A 23,899-nucleotide genomic window follows, 5' to 3' on the forward strand; every position below is an offset into this window, starting at 1 on the left:
CAGTCAATTATGCATATAATTAGGCTACATGATACTATCCCTAACCACAATAATGTACATGTAGTTAATTAGCCAACTACTAATTGCACTGTAACAAGGACACCTCAAAATAAAGTGTAACCCTTTTTTTTTACCTTAAATGTGGAGCTTGCATTTGTGTTAGCCTATATGGGAATGATTCGCAGAGCTCTCCTCATGTCTGGCCACCATAATGCTTGATGTTGCACACACACTGTTACAGTAAATAGCTCGGGTTATGCTCATGTTGACAACCCAAACACGGTTATGAACAAAGCAAACTGTCCTGAAACTTGAAACTGAGGAACATCTCACGTACATCAGGAGACGATCAAATTTCACTTAGCCAATGAATGAAAAGACACACGTCACTAACTAACAAAATAATAGAGGCCTAAAGGAAACCTTATTGTGCAATTTATGATTGTTGTAGGATGAATAAATGAGCCAAAGTAATGTAAAACAAATAATAAATGAATTTGCGTTGTTGAGCTGTGATAACAAAAGTTTATTTGCAACACAAAAAATCTCAAATCGATTTACATGTTTACAGATTACAAACCAATTCACCGTTAGGTTTAGTGTTTTTTGTTTTTATCTGGCGCCCTCTACAGGCTAAATAAGGTAAGGCTATTTTTATGGTAGGCTACTAAAATAAACGAGAATATAATTTAATTTATTTAACTTTCATGTATTCGACAGTTGTAGACATTAAATGTGAATGTTTTATGATTTTTTATGATCTACATAAATCTGTAATATTAAAAAAAAATCCATATCTCAACCTTTCAAATGTTTTTTTTTTTTTTTTTTTTTCAGCAAGGATGAATTGAATTTATCAAAAGTGAAAAGTAAAGACATTTATAATGTTACTTAAGATTTTCATTTCAAATAGATGCTGTTCTTTTGAACTTTCTGTTCATCAAAGAATCATCATCCTGGCAGTGTATCAAATCAAATTAAAATTTGACCTCAAATCTTTTGTCAGTTCTTGCAATGACACGTGGAACAGGACGGGTTCTCAGTATTTAGTAACAAACAAGTTTGGGAAAATGCTGTGGCCTTTCACCCTGAGGGGCCTTTTGCCCTGTTGGACACTAAACATCTATTAATAGATAATCAAGTTTGTGTCCTTGTAAACCTTTTTATTGGTTTGAAGATACAGATAAAACAAATATAAGAGCATGAATCAACATTGCATGGTTTAATTTAACTTTGTTGTGACTTACAAAACTCTGACCTGTGCTGCTCTACAGTCCATGTTACCAATGAGTGATCATTTCTCTAAGGAGCAAGAATTCACTCAGTTACATTTCATTTTCATGCATTGTAAACACATTTTGTTTACAGACAAAGTTTTTATAAGACAAGAGAAAAGGTCAAGCCACGGCACAAGTCAAAAACATGATCTTGTTCTAAGACCTTATGGTTTGTGCCATAGTCATGCCAAAGTTATTTTCACATTATTTCTTATTTTTTGTCCCATTTCCAGCTTTGATGATAGCAATGGCCACTAGATGGCATCAAAAACAAAGAAGACATGATCAGTTCTCAAGGTGAATGATCAGCACAAGCACAATACAAGAAAATATGAAATACAAATAAAGCCCTGTTGTCACACATAATACATAATTCAAACAATATGTGCAATATACAGAAATGGCAGAAAATATGTATTGTGTAATATTCACAATACGAATACAAACATGATAGCAACAGAACGTCACTGTCATATTACTGCAGTCTTTGATGAGCCTCAGTGATTAGATTAGTGACACTCATCCATTTGTTATTGATATTTACACTCCTTAAGTTGATTAAAGACTCTTTCAGATTGAATAATTGGATTAAAGCAGTCTTAATGCAATTATTATTAAACTGTCAGGTAAACGCATAGGGTAAAAGAGGGGGAAAAAAACATGAGGGATTATGAAAAAGCTGAAAAAGCTGGATATTTAACAGAATAAAATATATTATTATATAATTTCACTATAAAATTAAAAAGTGATATAATGCATTAAAATTTAGAGATAGTTATTTGTCATTTTTTAATACTAATATTATAACATTTTAATTAATATATATTTTATAATATAATATAAATAATTATTTAAGAAGACCATACATTTAAAAACTGTTTTTTTAAAATAAATTTCGCCTTTCCCCCCCAGTCTCTTTTCTTGTAAATGTAATGAAATGCAGACGGTGTCCCGAGTGTCACCCGTTAGCCAATCAACGTCCGCGTGACCTCCCACAAACCCTCCCGTCCCGTGGAGTTCTGGATCCCAAACTTCCCACCTTCATGCCCAACATCATCAGCGCGCACTCAAACTCATTCAATCTGAGTGTGCCGCATGTATACTAAGCTGCATGTGTACTAGCTGTTCTGTAAAATGACGTGGGGCAAAACAACGCTGTTCTTTTTACAACTTTTCTGGACAGTTCACCATGTCACAGCTATCCACAGACATGACATCTATCCATATGGGATGTTTTACGGCGATGTAACTCTGCAAGAGGGGGACGATGAGACGTCTGAAGTGATCACGCTAACCAAACCCATGTACTTCTATGAGGCGTCCTTCACTATCTTATATGTGAGTACATCAAGCGTCTGATAATGTGTTGTTGTTGTTGTTGTTGTCTTGCCTAAAGAATTAGCGTATCTCGTACTGTAACAAGTATATAATACATATTAATAGATCAGGCTTTGTAGATAGATCAAGTTGTATGTATAAAGACTTTAAGCAAAGTCTAAGATTTCCAAAAATCTAATAATAATAATAATGATTATGCTGTAATATTAAAAAAGATGTGTTGTTATTTTGAGATGAGCATGTCCCTGTAGACTGTAAAACAATATCATTATTATGTTATATGACATTTTTATTTCTGTCTGTACTTATCACAATAATGTTTGTAATTTCTTCTCGGTTTAAAAAAAAAAATAGTTTTTAGAATTTAAATGCTTTTAAAAGCTTTGGTAACACTTTATTTTAAGGTGACATAGTTACATGTTACTACATGTACTTACTATAGTAATAACAGCAAATTATGCATGATTACAAGTAACTAACCCTAAACCAAACCCTAACCGTAACTCTATAGTAAGTACATGTAGTTAATTATTATTACTCAGTACTTACTTGAGTAATTACAATGTAACTATGTCACCTTAAAATAAAGGGTTACACTTTATTTTAAGGTGTCATTGTTACAGTGTAATTATATATTTAAGTACTGAGTAATATTAAGGTTTGGTTTAGGGTTAGTCAGGCTACTTGTAATTATGCATAATTTGCTGTTATATCTATGGTAAGTACATGTAACATATGTAACACGGACACTGTAAAATAAAGTGTTACCAAATAAACTAACAATTTTTTTACAATTTTAATTTTATTTTAAAATGTTAAGCTTTTTTTAATTTAAATCCAAAGTGGTCACAAATGACCATATCACTGTATGATTTTACTCTCAAAAAAATAAGAACATGACCCCAGATTAAGATCATCATGGACAGTTTTCATTTTGTTTTGTGTCTTTAAATGTCTCGTTCCAGGTGGCCACCAATGGAATCATCTCAACTCAGGATCTTCCCATGGAGAAGCAGTACGTGGATGACGGCTTCCCCACCGACTTCCCTGTCATCGCCCCCTTCCTGGCTGACATTGACACCAGCAAAGGAAAAGGATCCATCTTCTACCGGCAGACGGAGTCTCCTACCGTGCTGAAGCGGGCGGAAGCGGATGTCAGGAGAGGCTTTCCAGATGCCACGTTCACCCCTACCCATGCCTTCATCGCCACCTGGGAGAACGTGTCAGCTTATGAGGAGGTCACCCGCAGCTCCGGCCCATCCAATCGGGTAAGAGAACTGCTTAAAGTGGTGCTTTACCTGAGCTCCTTTTAGGCAGAGGTTATCAAAGCTGGTCATCTGTCCTAATCTCAGGCCTAGAGGGGGGGCTGCGCACACAATAGCGTCTCCCAGAACCCGCTAATCTATCCCAGAGCCCTTCAGCCTTTCATTTTACCTGCAATTCACTGGAACAATTGGTGGGATTGAATTTCTCCTAATTGTCCCCGTCACTTCAGTGATTAGGTTTTATCAACACCTCGCATACCACAGAAATGCTGAGTAATGACTTGGAAGGTTTTAGATTATCAGAGCCACAGTGTTTCTCAGGGGGCCTGACGGGCTTATTGAATCTAATTAAGTTTGCAGTGGTTCCCAGCTGGCTTTGCTTCTAGGGTCAAATTTTACATCAGACATCAAGCAGAGTACCAGGATAGTTGATTGTACAAAAGCAGACAAAAATGCAGTTAAAATCACACATTGAAAGTATAAATTTAATAATCTATTAACTTAATAAAATAGTTACATAGTAAAATCTTGTAATATTTATTAATATAATAAAATTGATTTATTTTTCTACTAATAAAACTTTTTTTTTTTTTTTTTTTTTTTTTTTTGGCTATGCCAACTTAACACAAAATGGTAAGTTGTATTTATTATTTGCATTTAGCATTGGTTTTCCCAAATGTCCATTAAAACAGCTCTGTGATCCATTTTAAGTAAATCAAGTGTACACTAGCATTAAAGTTTTGTTTTTTTAAAGAAATTAATACTTTTATTCAGCAAGGACACATTAAATTGATCAAAAGTGACAGCAAAAAATACGTAGCCTATAAAGTTACGAAAGTTCTTTTGAACTTTCTATGCATCAAAGAATCCTGACAAAATCATGGTTTTTACTTTTTTTTTCTTGAGCATCAAATCATCATTATCAGCATTATTTCTGAAGGATCATGTGACACTGAAGACTGGAGTAATGATGCTGAAAATTCAGCTTTTGCATCACATTAATAAATTATATTTTAAAATATATTAAAATAGCAAAAAGTTTTTTATTGTAATAACGTTTCACAATATTATTCTTTTACTGTAATTTTGATCAAATAAATGCCGCCGTGAGCATAGGAGAAAAAACATAAAATCCTACCAACACCAAACTTTTACACAGTAATGTATCTGCTGAACCACATTTACAGGCACAAAATCCAGTTTTATAATATTTATAGGTGAATTTCTCAGTAGACTGGTCATATCCTAAATGTATCCCTCACATTCAGACCATATTTCCATTTAGCAATGTAACAGTTGTCGGTCAATCTTCTGATGTGTAAGTGAAGTGATTGCAGAGCTGAAGTGGAACTGAATTCTGAGTGTTTTCAGTGTTTTACTCTAATGGGCATTAATGAGCGGGTCCTTCTTCAAGCCTCTAGTCACTAGAGTCCAGTGCATGTTTGGCTCTCTTGTCCAGACTGCTGAGCAGAAACAGCTGCTCTGCTCATCAAATATTAGCATTTGTTATTCATTGGTTCCGGAAGCAGCATTTCTTCTCTTGTTGAGGTTGCACAAGGCCATGTTCATATTCATGTTTGTATCCTCAGAGTAAATATCACCAAGAGTTCCACTGGGTTCTGTTCAGCAGAAAAAGAACAAAGCTAAATGCAAAGAATAAAATGCAACTAAGCAAATTTAGTATTAAAAAATAAATAGGTTATTCAACATTCAACTTTTTTTTTTACATTAAATGCAGTGCATCCAATCAAACTCCAGTATTTTGGCCCAGTCACTTGGTAGAAGCTATATTGATAGCTCCCATTGCAGGGATACTGGGAGGAAAGTCAAACTGCAGTCATCTTTCCGGACTAAAAGGTTGCATGCTTTTAGAACTGTTTACTATCTTACGCAATTTTTGCTTACTACATTTTACTTGATTGCAGTTGAATAGCTGTAGGCCATAGGGCTTGTTTGAAGAAAGCACATCCTTGATTTGATTTACTACGCTTCCGCTCGGTCTCTCTGCAGTTTGCTGAAGCTCAGGGGGACTAAATGGTGGAAATCTCGGGATGATATCTTGTTTTCCTTTGGGATTTGAACCACTATATCTGGTCTTGTGCCCCCTCCAGATGTCTGTCAGTGCAGAAAGACGGGGTTATAGAGGTGATACTTCACAAATGTTGGACTTTATACACAAAACAAATAATGACAAGAAAAAGAAATACTGTAGGCTATACAATATAACAAATAACAATAAAAAAGTATTAAAATCCTTAAATTTAGAAATGAAATAAGTTTTAGAAAATCAAATTAAAATATTTTAAGTGTTTATATATATATATATACTATATTATTAAACATTTAACATTTAATATTCAACAATATTATTGATCTGCCTGAATTGACACCATTATTTGAGAACTGAACTGAGCTATATATATAAATTAACTAAATTAATAAAAAATGTAAAACAAAAATGAACCATCACTGAACTTACTTAAGCTAGACTATAACACTATTTTCTTCTAAATCTGCTGTACAGCAGAAACAACTTTCTTTTCTTTTTTTTACAAAACAATATTTTCCTGTTATCACTGTATAGCTGCTTTAAAACAATCTGTATTGTAAAAAGCGCTATATAAATAAAGGTGACTTGACTATATATAGTCACTATATACATAAGACATAATGAAGAAAAATACTGTGATAGTATTGATGTTATGATGATGGTGATGATGATTACTGTAATATTATTGATAATATTGATGTAGTACCATCTCAAGCTCATAAGCCCCTACATTGTGGGGGTCTTATATCTTTTTCGCACCATAACATCTTTAAACGATCTTGTTTATGGGTGTGTTTCTGCACTGCTCAGAGGCAGTGTGGTCCTGCAATTAGGAGTTTGAAGCTGAAGGCTGCAGGGTTGGGTGAGGGGATCGAGGAGGGATGCATGCTGGGGAATGAGGCAGCCCGAGGCTCTCTGAAAGCCAGATGCAGCATTGTCTCTCTGGAATTGGGGGTTGTTTCGTGGAGGTGATAGCTCTACTCGGGGACAGCTTGGATTACTAAACAGAGGAGAGGAATTTCACACACAACCTCTGTGTGTGTGTGTGTGTGTACGTGAGAGGCTGGAAAGGGGGAAGGGCATCTTAATATCTGGGTTGAATATCATTAGGATGTCTTGTTAGAAAAGCTTGCTTAAAAAATAGACCCAGTTTATTTTCATAATGCGCATTCCTTACCTTATTGGGAACAACTCATCTCTGCAAGTTATTCAGAAGAAGAAACATGCTCGCTTTCATAATCTTTGATGAAAATGTGACTAATGTTACTCGCTCCATTTATGCAGCAACTGTACCAAGCATCCTTATTTGTATATCAAGGCTCATTTGGAATTATTTTACATTATGAATGCAAAATGGATTGCAAACTGCCTTTGATGTTGATTTTACATGTAAGTGTTGCAGTCACAACTGAGAGGCTAGTTGGGCACTGAACTATTAAAACTGTCATGAACTAAAGCTGGAATAAAACGAGAGAGAAATGGGAAATGTTGCCTTGTCAACTAACTGAAATAAAATAAGATGAAGTACGAAAATGACTAAATAAAATCGAAACAATAAAAATATTTTAACGAACAAAAACTAATAAAAATGACTAAAGAACACAACAAAATGACTAAAACTTAAAAATCTCAAATAAAATGAAAACTAGAAATGTCTAAATGTATTAAAGCTAATTCAAAATATGAATAAATACTATAATTGTATATAAATGATAACGCTAAAATAATATCCTCTGATCCTCTTCATCATATCTGCCACAGTTGACATGGCCAAGAGTCACAGACTCTCAATACTTTTTTTAGTGGTCTGTTAAGTGCAGTAAAAGTAGGTGTGAAAAACAACAATGGCCCTTTTACACCTGGTATAAAGATTTTTTTGTAAAAAATTTGTATCGATCACAAGTGGACGACGGTAAATACAGGTGTAAACGGGGTCTAAAACGTCTCGAGCTAGTCTAGCTAGTCACTTTTGACCACTTCCAGAGTTAGTTGAAAACGCATTCGACCAGATTGCTTTCGTAGAGTAAACGCACATGTGGTTGAATGAGTTCAAACAGCCACAAAAGACCGCCTACTTTCTGCCTACTGACCTAACGCGTAAACATTTTGGGAATCACGCTAGCTAGACAGGATTTAAACTTTGTAGGCTGGAGACCCAACTTTGGTTTGAAGATGAAAAATGTACCAAACACAATGTTCTCTCACCATTCCTGATTTCTAACACGCAGTCTTGAGGCTATCATATCAGAAATGAAAACTGCTGCTCTCCGTATGTTTTTCCGTCATCTCCGGGCACGTTCATATGTAAATTGTGCAAGCTTATTTTGTCCATTACATCAAAAGACCTGAAAAAAACCTTACATTTACCCGCTTCTAGACCCTCCCCTCACATAAATCAGGACAGAAGTGAAAGTGGACAAAAGAGATTTAAAATACCAGGTGTAAACTGGAATTTGTCTCCCTCATCTACTTGAGATCCGATTGACCAAAACGCATCTTAATACCAGGTGTAAACGGGGCCAAAAGAAGGCAACATATAGTACTGGTGTGGGGAGTTCTTGTGGGGGGCACATTTGGTGGGTCACTTGGCTTGTAAAATCAGTGAGGCTGTTAGAAACACCATATTTGGGTTACGGCTGAAGTTCTAGATGGTTGAGATCTCCAGAACCAATTGATGTACACAGAAAGCAAACCTCTTTGAGATCACTTTGTCCAAAAGTAAGGAAAAAGAAGTTCTTTAGTTAAACATGTTCGATAGATTTACAGTATATAATAGAATATTTACAGGTGATATGTTTTGAAAGTCTTTTTATTACCTTCTAAAGTGCTGCAAAGAATTCTGGAGCCCTGAGTAATGGCCATCTCTTCTTTCTTTTAGATAAACACGTTCCAAGTGGTGCTTGCGTACAATGAGAAGGATACTTATGCGCTCTTTCTATACCCTGAGGATGGCCTGCAGTTTTTTGGGACACGGCCCAAAGAATCTTACAATGTGGAAATTGAGCTTCCAGCACGTGTGGGCTTTACCAGAGGAGAGCTGTCCTACTTCTTCTTTTCTCGGACAGAGGGGCCTTACTACAGCGTCACCACCAACGAGCAGTCCGTCAAGAACCTTTACCAGTAAGCTTACCATAAAATAAAATAACTTTTTCTTTTAGAATTAATACAGAAAGTTATTCGAAAATACAATAAACTGTTATCAGTTAGTGTTCATAAATAATAACATTTATACACTATACACTACTCTTCAAAAGTTTTGGGTTGGTAATATAATTGTTTATGTTTTTGAAAGAGGTCTCTTATGCTCACCTGCATTTATGTAATCAAAAACACAGTAAAATATTATGAAATAACTATTATCTATTTTGATGTTTAAAATGTTACTTATTCCTGTGATGGCAAAGCTGAATTTTCAGATGCTATTACTCCAGTCGATATTTATTATTAATTTCATTGTTGAAAACAGTTGTTCTGCATAATATTTTAGTCATTTTTTATCAATGTAATGCATCCTTGCTAAATAAAATGATTAATTTCATTTAAAAAAAAACATACAGACCCCAAACTTTTGAACGGTGTATATCTCCCCAAATTATAAAACAGGTAAAGCAGAACAAACATTAAATGATCATTTGAAATCCGTTTATTATTATTATTATTTTATTATATTTTATTAATATAGAACAATAAAAGCATTAATAAAAAAAAAAAATCTTAGTCTGATTATTTTTAATTTGATAAATTGCCATGATAAAAACGATAATATTATAATTTAATATTATAATTCTCCTCAGAAAGGGAAACATAGGAGAGCCTGGAGTTTGGCTTTTCCACGTTGGAAACAGATATTCCTTCCAGAATGTGGTTCCTGCTCAGAATGAGGCTGTTTTAACCAAAGCTCCCCCAGTCCTGGACGCTGTGTTTCCAGATGAAGACTACACAGATTCAGATGAGGAGGAGTACTCCATCGATCCAGACTTCCAGGATCCCACCACAACAGAGTTCCTTAAGCCAGAGCAGGACTCCTCCCTACTGGAGCGTCTCGACCAGGAGGCACCTCTTGGTCAATCTCCACTTCAGCCCTCAGTGTCAGATCCAGGCGAATTCCCTCATCCGGATCCCCGTAATCTCCCCCCGGAGGATGTGACCCAGCCCCAGCGGCCATTTCCGAAGCACGCAATTCTGCAGGTGTACCCCAACCGTGTGAAGGACGTCCCACCTCACCCCTCTGGTGTCCAAGTGTTCAGTGTTGAGGAGAAAGTGAACTTTGACTCTGGAGGTGAGAGTTGAATTATTGTGATCCATAACCAATACTGATATATACAGATGGAACCCTTGCTAATTTAACCTTCACTAAGCCCCGCCCTAAACATGTTACTGACCAATCCTACTTTAGCATCAATTGCCGTACACCATCTCAGACAAGCTTTTGCTCTTTTCTAATGTATGTCTCACTCACACACACTCTCTCTCTCACACACACACACACACACACACACACACACAAACCACACACACACACACACCTGTGGTCCCGTGGATAGTCTTGTGTGTTAAGCTAAAAGTGTTGTTGTTGTTGTTAACTAAAACTATTAAAAATGTATTTTTGTAATTGAAATAAAGCTAAAATAATACAAAATATAAGTATTACATGAAAAACTTGCCTTGGCAACCACCGTGACAAAAAAAAAAAAAAGTTTATTATAATACATTTTATATAATTCCTGAAATTTTTGTTTTTCTAATTTGGTTTAGCAAATTAAATTATAATTTAATGTTAACAAAAGAGCTACATAAACATTTACACCAGAAACTTACACAATTTTACACAAAATTAATTTCCAAAATAAAATAACAAAATAAATGTTTTTTATCACAATTATCAAAAAATATCACAAAATATTTTTTTAATGCACCTTTATTTTGATTCAAGTATTGTGATTATTGTGATTATTTGATGCAAGTATTGTGACCATATCGGTATAGGCCGATAAATGTTCATTTGTAATGTTATCGTTATCGGCCCAATAAGAAAATTTGGCCGATATATTAAAGCGGATAAATAATGGATTATTTCCTTCAGCTGAGGCGCTTCAGATATGCACTGTTCGCCGTGATGGCCTTGAATTGCTTAAAATATGATTGGAATTACTTTGAAGAGAATTGTGTGCTTGGGATATGATGAGACTTTGGTTTTTGTAATCAGGCTCTCAAAAATTATATACAAATTTGGATTTAGATCTATCGGCCAATATATCGGTTATCGGCTTTCAAATATAAAGAGTTATCGGTATCGGCCAAAATCTTCATATCGGTGCATCCCTATTTAACAAAACAATACAGAGAGAATTTAAGATTGTGTAGGAATGTGACTTATGACTTAAACAGTGGATGAGTTCGACTTTACTAGCCTATTTATGAGCAGTCTTTCCATGTCTCTCCTGCAGTGATCCATTACTCAACTGATAATAAAGAGACGTGCGATCGCTTCCAGCAGCAGTGCAGTCAGAACGCACACTGCACCGACTATTCCACTGGCTTCTGCTGCCACTGCAACTCAGGATTCTACGGCAACGGCCGTCACTGCCTGCCAAACGGTAAGACTGGAGCGGGAATGTTGTAAAAAGAGCCGTTGTAAAAGCCACACATAACATGACCTTGTTCTGAAAGTATGAACAACATTTGCAGTAAACCTCTGGGGACAGATTACCAGTGTTTCTCTTTCCAACACAGTATTTGTAAAGGTAAAAACATCTATTTTTGTAATGCAAAGGAATTTGTAGATAAAATTTCGATTTGGCACACACGTTGTGCCGGTTGGGTATGCAAATTCCATGCAGTTGTTTCCTGTCAAATCTAGCCACGTCTCCTAGCATAAACTTTTACTAACAGCTTCACTTGTGTGCTAATTGTCTGTAATTGACGAACACATGTGTTAAGTGGCTGCGGTAATACCCACAACTTATTCCACAGTCTCTTTCGTAATAGTTGTGGCTGCCATGCCAAATTTGTGGGAGGTTTTATGTCGGAAACACTTGATCTTTTGGGAAATCTTTTGGACAGGAATTCCCCAGTGAATCATTCTGCGGCTCTCATTGGGGCCTGAGTAACAGGATCTTTTCAAGACAATGACATCACATTGGCCTTGTATGACTGTAATCTACCTGTGAACATCCACTACAAGCCTAAGTGTGAAAGAAAACTTGAGCCCCGTTTCAAAGCGGCACGTCTGGCTTGTACTGAATGACATACATTTGTTTCTGAGAGAAAATATTCAGTGGAAAAGCTTCCTCAGCTGTTGGATATGCATGTGAACAGAAGGAGCTTTGTGTGGCCGGTGAGGGAGGTGGTGGAGAGGGAAAACCTTCCAAAACAAGTCTGAAACAGCTGAGTAACTGGAGAAATTAGAGCTTTTGAGGGCAATAATCCAAAAGCCAATGGAAAAAACCCTATTGGCTTTTTGTTTAGGGAACCAGGGTGGTGATAATGGTGCATTCAAGTCATGTTGTGTGTGTTTACGAGTTGAACACACTTGAACACCAGCACAAAGTCGTACAAGTGGGAAACTCAGAACTTTAAAAAAGTTTCTGAGTTGGGAGCATGTCAGTGAGAAAATAGTGTCTGTATTGTTGGTAAATTTGTTGAAATAAATAATGTTATTGTAAAAAAAAAAATTGTTTTTGTATAAAATAAGTTGCATGTACAAAATTTGATAGTATTGTACAATTACAACAAAATATACAATGATTCTATTCATAAATTCATACATTTAACAAAAACATAAAAAAAGCAAAAGCACTGATGCACATTCTTTATTCATCATTTTGTAGGAGTAGAGTTTTTTTTTTTTTTTTAAAGGTGCATCGCCATCTTGCTCAAACCAAAGTGACTTGAACGCATCCGACGTCATAATTACGACTCAACACATAATTCTCAACATGCACATGCAATCTTTTATGGAGTACTTAGACGTACCATTACTTTCAGTATTGATTGGTCATTTAGAATGACGAATAAAAACATAAAAATGACATTTCTGCCTCCTTAATCCTTATTATAACCTCTCAGATTTAGTTCTTGACTCCGGGAATTAATCAGCAATCCACATAGACTTGCAAAAGATTAAAATTTTCATGATTTGGTCTTCACCTTGTCCTCAGGTGCACCTCATCGTGTGAATGGAAAGGTCAGAGGGACCGTGCTGGTGGGTGGCACAGCAGTGCAGCTGGACAGCATCGACCTGCACGCCTACATCGTGGTTGGCGATGGGCGAGCGTACACCGCCATCAGTGAGGTCCCGGAGCCGGTGGGCTGGGCCCTTATGCCCGTGGCCCCCATTGGAGGTCTGTTTGGTTGGCTCTTTGCCCTAGAGCTGCCAAACAGCCTTAATGGCTTCAGTATCACCGGTGAGGCCGTCATGATCTAATTTTCTACCTCTTTTATGGTGTTTGCATGTTTGTTAAAACACATGGCCTCCTGCTGTGAGATTTTAGGCTTAGCGGTTTTGTTCTCACTAATAGAGTCCCACTAGGGCTTTGCTAGTCTGATATCCAAGGCATGTACAACAACCCTTTCCCCTAATTTAAGTCAGGTGCTCCATTGTATGATAATATGTTTTCACTTTGCATGAAAAAGCCTGTTTTTTTTCTTTTCGAAAAAGACCCAAATGTTCATCAAGCACCGTTTATAAGGGTCACAACCCCCATCTGGATCTTATTTCTTGACTTAATATTTGTTTGTAGTAAAATGAGTGAGCCACAACACTGCTTTTTAACGACCTTTAAAACAGTTATGTTGAAAAGGAACATTTCTGTTTCACAGGTGCCGAATTCACTCGCCGTGCCGATGTGACCTTCTATCCCGGTAACCAGCGTCTCAGCATCGTCCAGACAGCTACGGGTTTGGATACCCAGAACTACCTCAATGTGGACACTCATTTACAAGGCAGTGTTCCCTTCATCCCTCCTGGTGCCACAGTGCAGATGGAGCCATTTAAGGACACTTACCAGTATTATCCTTCATGTAAGTTCTGAAGGGAGTAACTAGGGAGTAAATATATCTGTCCACCTTTGTTTGATCCAATTTCTGATCCTTTTTCCTGATGGAATTTTCTTTAAAAAATATTGTTTTATATTTACCAGGACTGTCAATGGAATACACTTAAATAGATCAAATGAATTACACAATATGAATGAATTAATCAAATTAATCACATACTGTATACTACCGCTCAAAAGTTTGGGGTCGGTAAGATTTTTTTAAAGTAAATGAATACTTTAAGTTCTCATTCAGTTGATCAAAAGTGACAGTCAAGACATACAATAAAACATTATTTTAAGTTTTAATAATCTTTCACAATATTACGGTTTTACTGTATTTTTGATAAAATAAATGCATCCTTTGTGAGCATAAGAGACTTCTTTTAAAACCATTAAAAAATTTACTTTTTTTTTTTTTAAATCACAAATTCAGTATAAAACAAAAGGGGGGAAATGTTAGCTAAAAAAATAGATCTTGTGACGTCTCCTGTCTCCTCCATTTCCTTTCAAAGGAAGCTCTGTCTGATCTTGCACCCTAAATAAAAGCAGTTCTCACGTTGCTGAACATGATGATGCTTAACAATCAAATCCTGTGGGATTTTGGGTCTAGAATTGAAGAGCCAAAGTTTGTTGTGAATTGCTTTCCTCTTTTCAGGTCAAGTCACCTTAATTTATACAGTGCTTTTAACAATATAGATTGTTTCAAAGCAGCTTTACAGTGATAATAGGAAATTAAAGTAACAGAGATTGTTTTGGCTTTACAGCAGCTCTAGAATAAAGTTATGGTCCAGCTAAAGTTAGTTTTGATTGAACTCTCTAAACTCTTGTCTTTTTTATCTTTCTCAGTGATTACCTCATCATCAGTGCGTGAGTTTACAGTCGTGTCTGCTGAAAATGGAGCGGAGACCTTCACTTTCCAGGTCAAACAGAACATCACATACAGGGACTGCAGTCACGGGCACCGCAGCGGACTGGAGACGCAGGAGCTGAGAATGGAGCGCATATTTGTTATGTACGTCAAAGAGGAGCGCATCCTTCGATACGCCATCACCAACAAGATCGGCCCTCTCGGAGGTAGGCTGCCAGCACTGTCACAGGGTATGAAGACCCTGAAGATCACGTTATTTTGATTAAACTCAGGGTTTGGAATGACACTGGCTTAACAGTTTCAAGTGTTAAAAGCCTATCAGTTGATTGCTTTGGTATCTTCTTCTCATTTTCTGTAGAAAAACCTTCCTAATCTAAGAGAAACTGAGTCTCTTTGTATATGGCCTCCTCCTCATCCTTCGTTTTAGGCCGACCCTCATTTTTGGCATAGTTTCTTTATTAACATGCTGACTGATGTGGCATTGAGACGTCTGGCTCTCACACAGGACTTACACTGGCTTGCTTTCAGCTGCCTTCCCATCATGCAAAATAGGAGGTCTAAGATAACCACCCCGAACCACCTGCTGCTTTCTACCACGGCCCGGCATTAGACAGCAGACCCAGGGGCTGGAGAGAGAGGTCTGCACTTAAAATGAACAATGTCTGCGAAGTGAGCCTGTAGCATTTTGTTGGGCTTTGCGTTTGCAGTTTGTTACAAATCCCTTTATCCAGCGAGTTCCCTCAAGGAATAAATCAAAGGTTTCTTTTTTAACCCCACTCGATTTGTGACCTTGTAAGGCTGTGTTGTTCCCAAAAGAGGTTTTAGTGGGACAAAGGCTTATCACATTATGCTTTGTATGGCCCTGTAGTTCCTGGCTAATGCTGTAGACGCTGACTTTAGGATGATAAGTGGGGCTCGGATGAGCGTATCTCCAGCTGTGTTGTATCTAGTCTGTGGGTCGAATAAGATCCAGTTTCTTAGAGTTGCTCAATCGGCAAAACCTGATGTGACCTTCCTTTCGCTTGCTATGGATTGCAAGTTCATACGTGAAGATACAACATTGCATTATAATGAATGTTATCTTACCATTAGATGATAAACACACGAACTAAGCCTCATTTATGCAAGAACGTATCATCAGAGATAGGGATGTGCGTTTTGGTCATTTTGACTGCTTTGAATCCCCTGTTCAAGTTGGATCTCCCAATATATCATCGTATATCATATATAATTATCAGTCAAAATTGAATATTGGCCAATACTGTGTATTGTTCATTCTCATTTCCCCTATTTTTACATTTAGATTAGATTACCATTATCCTCATCTAATGCTAAATGCCTAAATTCCCTCTTGTAGCATTTAAAATGCTTGATTTAGTGTTTTTTTGTTTTTGTTTTTTTAGACAACATAGGGTAGGATTTTAATGTCCATTTATCAGCCATTGTATATCGTCCAGAAATTTGCTTTTTGTGCATCCCTAGTTGGAAAGCCACACAGTAATTGTTTTTTCATAATTGATCATTGCTGTCACTGTGTAAACTAAAATCACAGGACCTAGGATTTTATGTAATAAATAATAAGATGTGGTTGGTCACCTACAAGATTGTTTCTTAGCCAGATCATGCCCTGTGAGAGTGTTTAGTGTTCGGGGAGTACAGTCTCCTCCAGATGTTGATATATAACCTAAATAGTGGGTGTGATAAATTTCATACTGCTGTTATTGTTGTGTTAACTCTGACAAAGTATCCCTAACGGGGGGCGGGTTGAGGAATAGTTGCAGAGTGATGTTGTGGGAACAGAAGGACACCCCGGAATCCCTGTACCCAAGAGAGCCATGCATGGACTCTGGGCCGAGGCTGGAAAACACAGCTGCCACTGTCTGTCCAGTTTGTTCGGCACGACTGACGTGTAGTAATTAGACCAGTGCTGACACATAATCAGATCTGATCTGACTAAAAGCATATTAGATTAGACTGAGGTGGATTCACACGCTTGTGTGACCGTATAACATGTCATTATGGTCCTGCTGACTGTGAACATGAAGAGGTATGTGGCTGGATCTCAGTTCTCAAGTCATTTCAGACCAGCTGTTAGAGTTTCATGTGGTTGATGATGTTTAAAGCAGTCGTTTTTTTTCCACAACCGGGGCTGGTGGAATTTGTTCAGGGTCCCTTTAAGGGAAGTCCGTTCACTCGGTGGCCATCTTGGCAACACCCTAGAAGCTTTTTCTCTTGTCATGCAAATACAGCTCTTATCTACATTTTTGCATTTGGTAGACACTTTTGTTGAAAGTTACATTACATTCAAGGTGTAGGCCTACAATTTATCAGTTCATGCATTCTCTGGGAATCAAACTCATGACCTTGGCACTTCTAACGCTCCTTACTCTACTGTTTGGGCTGCTGGAATCCCCAAAATAATATCATCGCCATAAATACATTAATAGTATAATTATGCTTCTTTACCACCAAAACAGGCTCTTCCATTTTGGCACCATCAAATTTTTTTTTCTTTTTTTTGAAATTGTCCAACCATAAGAGCCTGATTCTGTAGATATCAAATTTATAATTAACCATGGCACAGTTCATTCATTTAAAATTATTTAATAAATTATTAATAAACTCTTTCTTAAATGAAATAAAATATTATATATAGATTTGAAATACATTTTTACAAACATTTCTTAAGATTAATTCACCTTGGACATTTCAAATGTAGAACCATATTTTTAATTTGACTAAAGCAAGTATTGGTTTATGGTTTAGCTAACTTTTTTTGGTTGTATGGGTTGATGTTGGTCCAGAAACATGTCCTAATTGTGTAAATCAAGTTTTGGGTTTGTTTAGATGAATGTGTAGAAAAGTGATGGTCAGTGTTTTATGTCTGTCAATTACTTTAAGCTTGTGTATTGGGTTCTGTTTCTTTTGGCATAAGCTCAGTCCTCCAGATGCCCCCATCACACACTCTTAACATAAGTTTAGTTGTGTGAACTACTTGAGGAGTGTTTCTCTCCCACTTGCGACAACAGTTTCCCACCTGGTGCATCCACCCCCTTCGTTTTCCTCAAAGTCTTGTGTTAACCAGCGCTCCGCCTCACTGGTCTGCCCCTGTCCCTTTAATTAGCAAAAAGTTAAAAAGAACCCCCCCCGACCAACTTTGGCAACGTTTGTCCTGTAGTTTCTCTCCACTTTTCCCCCTCCCCTGTGGAGTCACTTTAAAGGGGACCGTCTTTCTCATTCTCTCTCACTTCAAACAAAAGTCTTCCTGTCTGGCTTTGATAATTGGCCAAATTGGTCCCTGGCCTGGGGTGAGGAAATCAAGCTGTTTTTAATGCGTGATGAGTAGGCGTTGGGTGGGGGTGAAGGTAGTCCGCATGGCCCAAGGGTCCCAACAATGGGTCCCTCATGGTAAGCCGAATGGGTAAGAGCACAACGAAGTCCTGTTGTCTTGGTCTAAAGGGGTTTGGTAATGTCACTTGTAGTTTTAGTAATGGTGTGGGAACCACCCTGTGTTTTAAGACCCTTTTAAAGGTGTTGTGTTTTCCAGGTCAGGTACTTTGACCCCCAAGGTCAAATTTAAATAACATACGGACCATTTGAAATTGTGTTGGTTTGGCGGGAAGCAAAGTGTTCACACCTCTCCATATGTTAACACCTGTGAATGCACATTTATCACAAAGACTCTCATTACTCAAGGTCTGTGGTTATATAACATTACTAAGAATAAAGTCATGTCCGGCGCGGACGTCCCAGCATTCCCTATGGCTGTGATTAGGGCTGGGCGGTATATTGAGTTTGTAGTACGATATATTTTTTAGAAACGATATGGAGCGCCGCCGCGCGCATGCGCGCCAAACAGACGGAGCACAATAGAATAGTAGCGCAATAATTCTGACTAAAATATACATATTGCTAAAATATTTGTTGTTGGAAACAATAATTGTGCCATATGTGGAATTTTAAACCTACAAGTATATTTTTATGAAAGTGACCATTATAATGGGGTCATCAAATGCAGGATAATATAATAAGTTTAAGTACTTTTGTTTTTTAATATAATAAGTTTAAGTACTTTTGTTTTAATTTAAATTTTTAGTTTAGCCTTTAGTCAAAAGCATTATTTTTGTTTTTAGATTGTAATGTTACAATGCTTGAATGTAATGTGATTTAACCACCTTTTTGCACATAATATATTGCATAGCCTATATTACATGCACTGTATTTGTTTCCATATCCTTCAACATCAACATTGTTTGTAGGATATCATTGGGCAGGATGTGAAAGGACATTTTTTTAAATAAATACAGATTTTCTTTATCCAAATAGAAAAACGTAGAAAGCACCGTACATATCGCCATTTAACCAAAAAATACCAAGATATTATTTTTTGGCCATATCGCCCAGCCCTAGCAGTGATGGCTGTAATAGCAAAGCTCCATCAGTAATTCTTATTTACTTATTTTTTTAAGAAACCTCCTCTCAGGATGCTGACTTTGGCTGGAGGTTTTAATACATCTGCAGTGACTCATGCCATGCATCTGTGAGTCACATTTCCAGTCCGTGTTCCCCATCACAATGAATTAGTTTGGTATCTTGAACAAACAGCAGTATAATCAATCAATATTATAAACGGGCGCAAAAAAAGCTTAATATAGAGCTACCCAGTGGGGTTCTGGGAGTAAAAATTCATTTCAGAAATCTCCATTTGAGTGTTTTATGACATACAGTTCTTTATATGGACTTTTTTCCTTGCCATAGTCATGTTTGGCACTATTTTCTTTTTTAAAAGGCGCCTTTAAACATACTTTCTGGTAAATTTAGGGGATAGTTCACACACAAATTTCCTAAATTTCTCGCCATCATATTTTTGCAAACCTGTATGACTTTCTTTATTCTGCGGAACACAAAAGAAATGATTTTTTTTATCCATACAGTGAAAGTCAACGGGTTACAATGTTGTTTGGACCCAAATGTTCTTCAAAAGATGTTATTTTGTGTTGCGAAGAAGAAAAGTCATGTGAGGCGTTCATACCAGTGACGAAATCAACTTAGCGGTTTTTGATAATAGTTCTGAAACTATGTAAATAGGACAGACCATACCACAACATTGACATCTTCCAGTTTAGAGGTCATTTGTCTAAGTGTGAACAAAGCCATGAAATTAAAAGTAGCGATGAATCACAAATAGCAACAGATCTTTTCTTCCATATTGTGATGTACATCTGAGTGTAACAAATTATTGAAAAAGAAATAAGTCGGTGGAAGGAGGCAGAAATGAATCTGAGTTTGCAGTCGATTGTAAGAAAGGGGTGAGATTTATATATGGATGGAAATTTTCTCGTTATTGTTTGTTTGTTTGTTTTTGCTTTACTTTGAATCATATTTTGTAATGCTTTGAGTTGTATCAATGCCTAAAAGTCTTGATTGAAGAATTTTCTGAAATGTCACTGGAGAAAAAATTTGGGAGAAATACGCACCAATAGACAATAATGTTGTGTGCGCAATAAAGTGTGCCCTGCAGTTCTCTTGAGACTCCCCTGCTTCGCAGCATAGTTAATGATATGCTAAAGCCCACCGGCACGTTGTCGTGATTGGTTACAAGGTAGTTTGTTATGGAAGAAACACAGGCGATTTTAGAGATTAGAGATTTTAGTCTTTGGTTCACTGCAGTTTTAAGGAGAAAATATTCAGCAATGGTGCTGACTTATGAATTTGCACATGGTTTGTCTTAAAGCATATTAAAATCACCACATAAACAACATTAAAAACCTGATTTTCACCACAGGAGGGTCTTTAAAGCTATATTTATAGTTATTGTCTTTGGTGTGAAAGAGCCTTAACTATTGACCTCTTTTGACCCCCTTTTATAGAAGTGTTTCCCTTTGCTAAGTTTCCAACGGGACTGATTCAGTTGTTATCCATTGACATTACATAAGTTATTTGTTGTGATATTAGCTCAGTTTGTTGTGTTCCTATTTATAGTTTTGTTGCCTTCACATCTTTTCTCAGCTGGAGAACCCGAGCCAGAAAATGTGAACCCCTGTTACTCCGGAAATCATGACTGCGACACAACTGCACAGTGCATGCCGGGCGAGGGACAGCTGTTCTCGTGCCAGTGCGCCACAGGTTACAGTGGAGACGGGCGCAACTGTTATGGTAAGAGAAGTTATATGGAGAAATCTCCACCGCCTTGTGCAAACACACACGTTTGAGCCGTAAATTCAATTCCAGGCCCTTGACACTCTGTTTAATAAGTCGAGGGTCTGGAATACTTCGAGAATTACCCAAAACCTTCCTCTTCCTTCATTAGAGCAATGCATCTGCGTAACATCAACACTACATGTCGTCCAGAAGTGGGGTCGTCACCACTGTAGTACATTAGCACGACCAGACGTTTCCTATCCGATGAGTCAGACGCAAAGTAGAGGAAACCCTCACTGAATCATGAACGTGCCTGGGGTCTTTCCCCCCCCGTTCCTCTCTCATCTTCTTCCTCCCACTGTTACCAAGTCAAACAACAGAAAGACTAAACACTCTTTAGGTGGAATGTGGGAGATCTGTGGGGTTGCGGTGAGTCTGGGGAAGATTTGTAAGCAAAGGCACATTGCTGTGGCATTTCTGTTTGAGCTGCACATGCAGAGGCCACATCCTCAGCTTCAAGCTAGTTGGGGGGGCTGAGACCACCTAATATTTCCTCGTTTGAAGAGGGGTGAGAGCAAATCGCACCTCCCCTTCCGAAAACGCCCAATGTAATCACACAGATGTGCATTTTGTTCCTTGCGAACCCCTATTCTAGATGATATTTGATATTGAGACAAATTAATTCAAATTGACTCTGATTCAATGATTTGGTTGTTGAACTGATTCACAAAGCAAAAGAGAGGTTGGGCTGCGCAACTGAGATGTATTGCTAGTGGGGAAAAAAAAGATGTCATTATAATTGGACAAACTACAGCAGTACATATTGAATAATATCACAAATAAAATGTTTCAAAATGACATTGACAGTTTCTAAAAAGAAATTGTTTATGCATATTTTTATAATGCTTGTTTGAATAAAGTTAAACTTTTCTCAGCTGTTTCACACCCATAAAGCAGTGCAAAAAAAAAAAAGAAAGAACATATTCTTATTGAAATGTAATGACTAATTACTGTATGTGAACATACCATAAGGGGTGATTTTGTTCAGTTGAAAAGAATATTGTGGAATAAATCATTTTAATATCATTAAATATATCATTATTCATTAATATTAATATTGGCAACAATGTTGTGTATTTTGTTGTGGAGAATTACCTGACGCAACCTATATTTTCTAATCAGAAATGCAGTGATAAATGCTTTTAGGTATTTCTATTTTATTTTATTTTATTTATTTAGAGAATCATTTCTTTTAGAACTGGCTCTTTGGAACAAACCATCTGAAGAGACTAAACAATGAATAATCTTTCTTGCACTTAAACTAACATTCCGGGTGGGAAAGTGTTATGGAATATATAAACTGCTGCAGTGCATATTGCATAATATCACAAAATATATGATTAAAAAAAATAACCTGTCCATGCATAATTTTGTTTACGCTGACAGTTTCTAAAAATGAAATGGTCCATACATCATGTCCATAAAGCTCATTTGCATAAAGTTAAACTTCACATCGCTGGACACGCCCATGAAACACTGCAACAAAAGTGAATTTGTATATATATTGTATATATATATTGCTGTTTTGTCACTCTAAATCAGTGTACATGTGTACACCTCATAAGGGATCATTTTTTTAAAGAGTAAAACTGTTGGAAAGAAATATTGTGTAATAATTATTAACACTATTGTCTTTAGAAATGTATTAATTTTGTTTTTAAAAATGATCTGACAACCTCATTCACATAATTTGATTCACTGACTCATTTCTTCTAGAACTGGTTCTTTGGAACAAACCATCCGAATGAACTGATTCACCAGAATGAATCAGATTTCCCAGTGTTACTCCGAAGGCACTGTCTGCGCTTGATTATGTGTGCGTGAGTGTGTATGGGTGTGTTTATCAGGCATCGTGTTCCTATTAGAGGAACATTTTATCACCTGTCTGAACTCTTCACTCTAGAGTAGATAATAAGGGGGTCAAAGAAAGAGAGCAGAGAAAAATCAAGAGATAGAGAGAGAGAGGGGGACCGTGGGTTCCTTACCCTCCCTGTAATTAGCAGTGATCAAAACCAGGTCTCCTGCTGACCAGCTCTAAACCCACCCAGAGCCTCAGGCCTGTTCCCACACACTCCGACGGGACGAGATCCCCTTCTATCTTTCTCTGTCATCACAAACGTCAGGATCTCAGGGCATGATTTATCTCTCCAGCACCTCACTGACATGTTCACACCAAGGCATCTCTCACAGCTTTCTAGACACCTATCTTCCAAGAAAATGAATCCTGTTGTCTGGTTGGGTCAAACGAGGGCATTATGGCTTGCAATTGAGCAGTTTCTTTCTCCCTGTAGATGTGGATGAGTGTGCAGAAGGTCTGAGCTCATGTGGTGCTCACTCTCACTGTGTGAACCTGCCCGGAAGCCATCGCTGTCAGTGTGAGAGCGGATTTCAGTTTGGATATGATGGCCGCACATGTCAGGGTAAGAATTTATTTATTTTTTTTCCTTAGCTTGATTTAACAAAACTCTTCCAACCACATTAGATATTATTATGTATCATTCAAAGACCATTGTATACCTGATGTGTTAGTGGAATTGCGGGTCTTTGAATAAAAAAATGGTATTGTCATTCAATTAGGAGTTTAAATATATATATATATAAAATTAAAATTAAATCACCACAACTACATTGCAATGCACTTGACTTGACCTTACAAATGAACAAGAAGAAATGACTACAGACCTTTTCTTGACTCATTACTTGTTTGGACTTAAATTAATTGAATTTAATATAAATTATAAAGTGAGAGAAAAAATTCAAAGTTTGGGGTCAGTAAGATTTTCTTTTTTGAAAGAAGTGAATACTTTTATTTTGGAAGAATGCATGAAATTGATTAAAAGTGACAGTAAAAAAAAGTATAA

General features: G+C 37.0%; 1 protein-coding gene across 6 annotated transcripts in view; it reads left to right on the plus strand.

Moving 5' to 3' along the window:
- The first annotated feature begins 2,320 nt into the window (after window positions 1-2,320).
- The window catches only part of nid2a (nidogen 2a (osteonidogen)), a 38,590-nt gene continuing 17,011 nt past the window's right edge, over window positions 2,321-23,899 (plus strand). For all 6 annotated transcript variants that reach the window (XM_082142275.1, XM_082142274.1, XM_082142273.1 and 3 more), the window contains exons 1-10: window positions 2,321-2,615; window positions 3,581-3,883; window positions 8,809-9,050; window positions 9,725-10,209; window positions 11,378-11,527; window positions 13,091-13,336; window positions 13,752-13,952; window positions 14,816-15,043; window positions 20,847-20,993; window positions 23,330-23,458. In XM_082142275.1, the coding sequence (XP_081998401.1) occupies window positions 2,412-2,615; window positions 3,581-3,883; window positions 8,809-9,050; window positions 9,725-10,209; window positions 11,378-11,527; window positions 13,091-13,336; window positions 13,752-13,952; window positions 14,816-15,043; window positions 20,847-20,993; window positions 23,330-23,458 (2,335 nt within the window). In that variant the 5' untranslated portion in view covers window positions 2,321-2,411. The remainder of the gene's footprint in view (window positions 2,616-3,580; window positions 3,884-8,808; window positions 9,051-9,724; window positions 10,210-11,377; window positions 11,528-13,090; window positions 13,337-13,751; window positions 13,953-14,815; window positions 15,044-20,846; window positions 20,994-23,329; window positions 23,459-23,899) is intronic.

This window comes from Leuciscus leuciscus (genome assembly GCF_965113295.1).
Source record: "Leuciscus leuciscus genome assembly, chromosome: 17".
Lineage (NCBI taxonomy): Eukaryota > Metazoa > Chordata > Actinopteri > Cypriniformes > Leuciscidae > Leuciscus > Leuciscus leuciscus.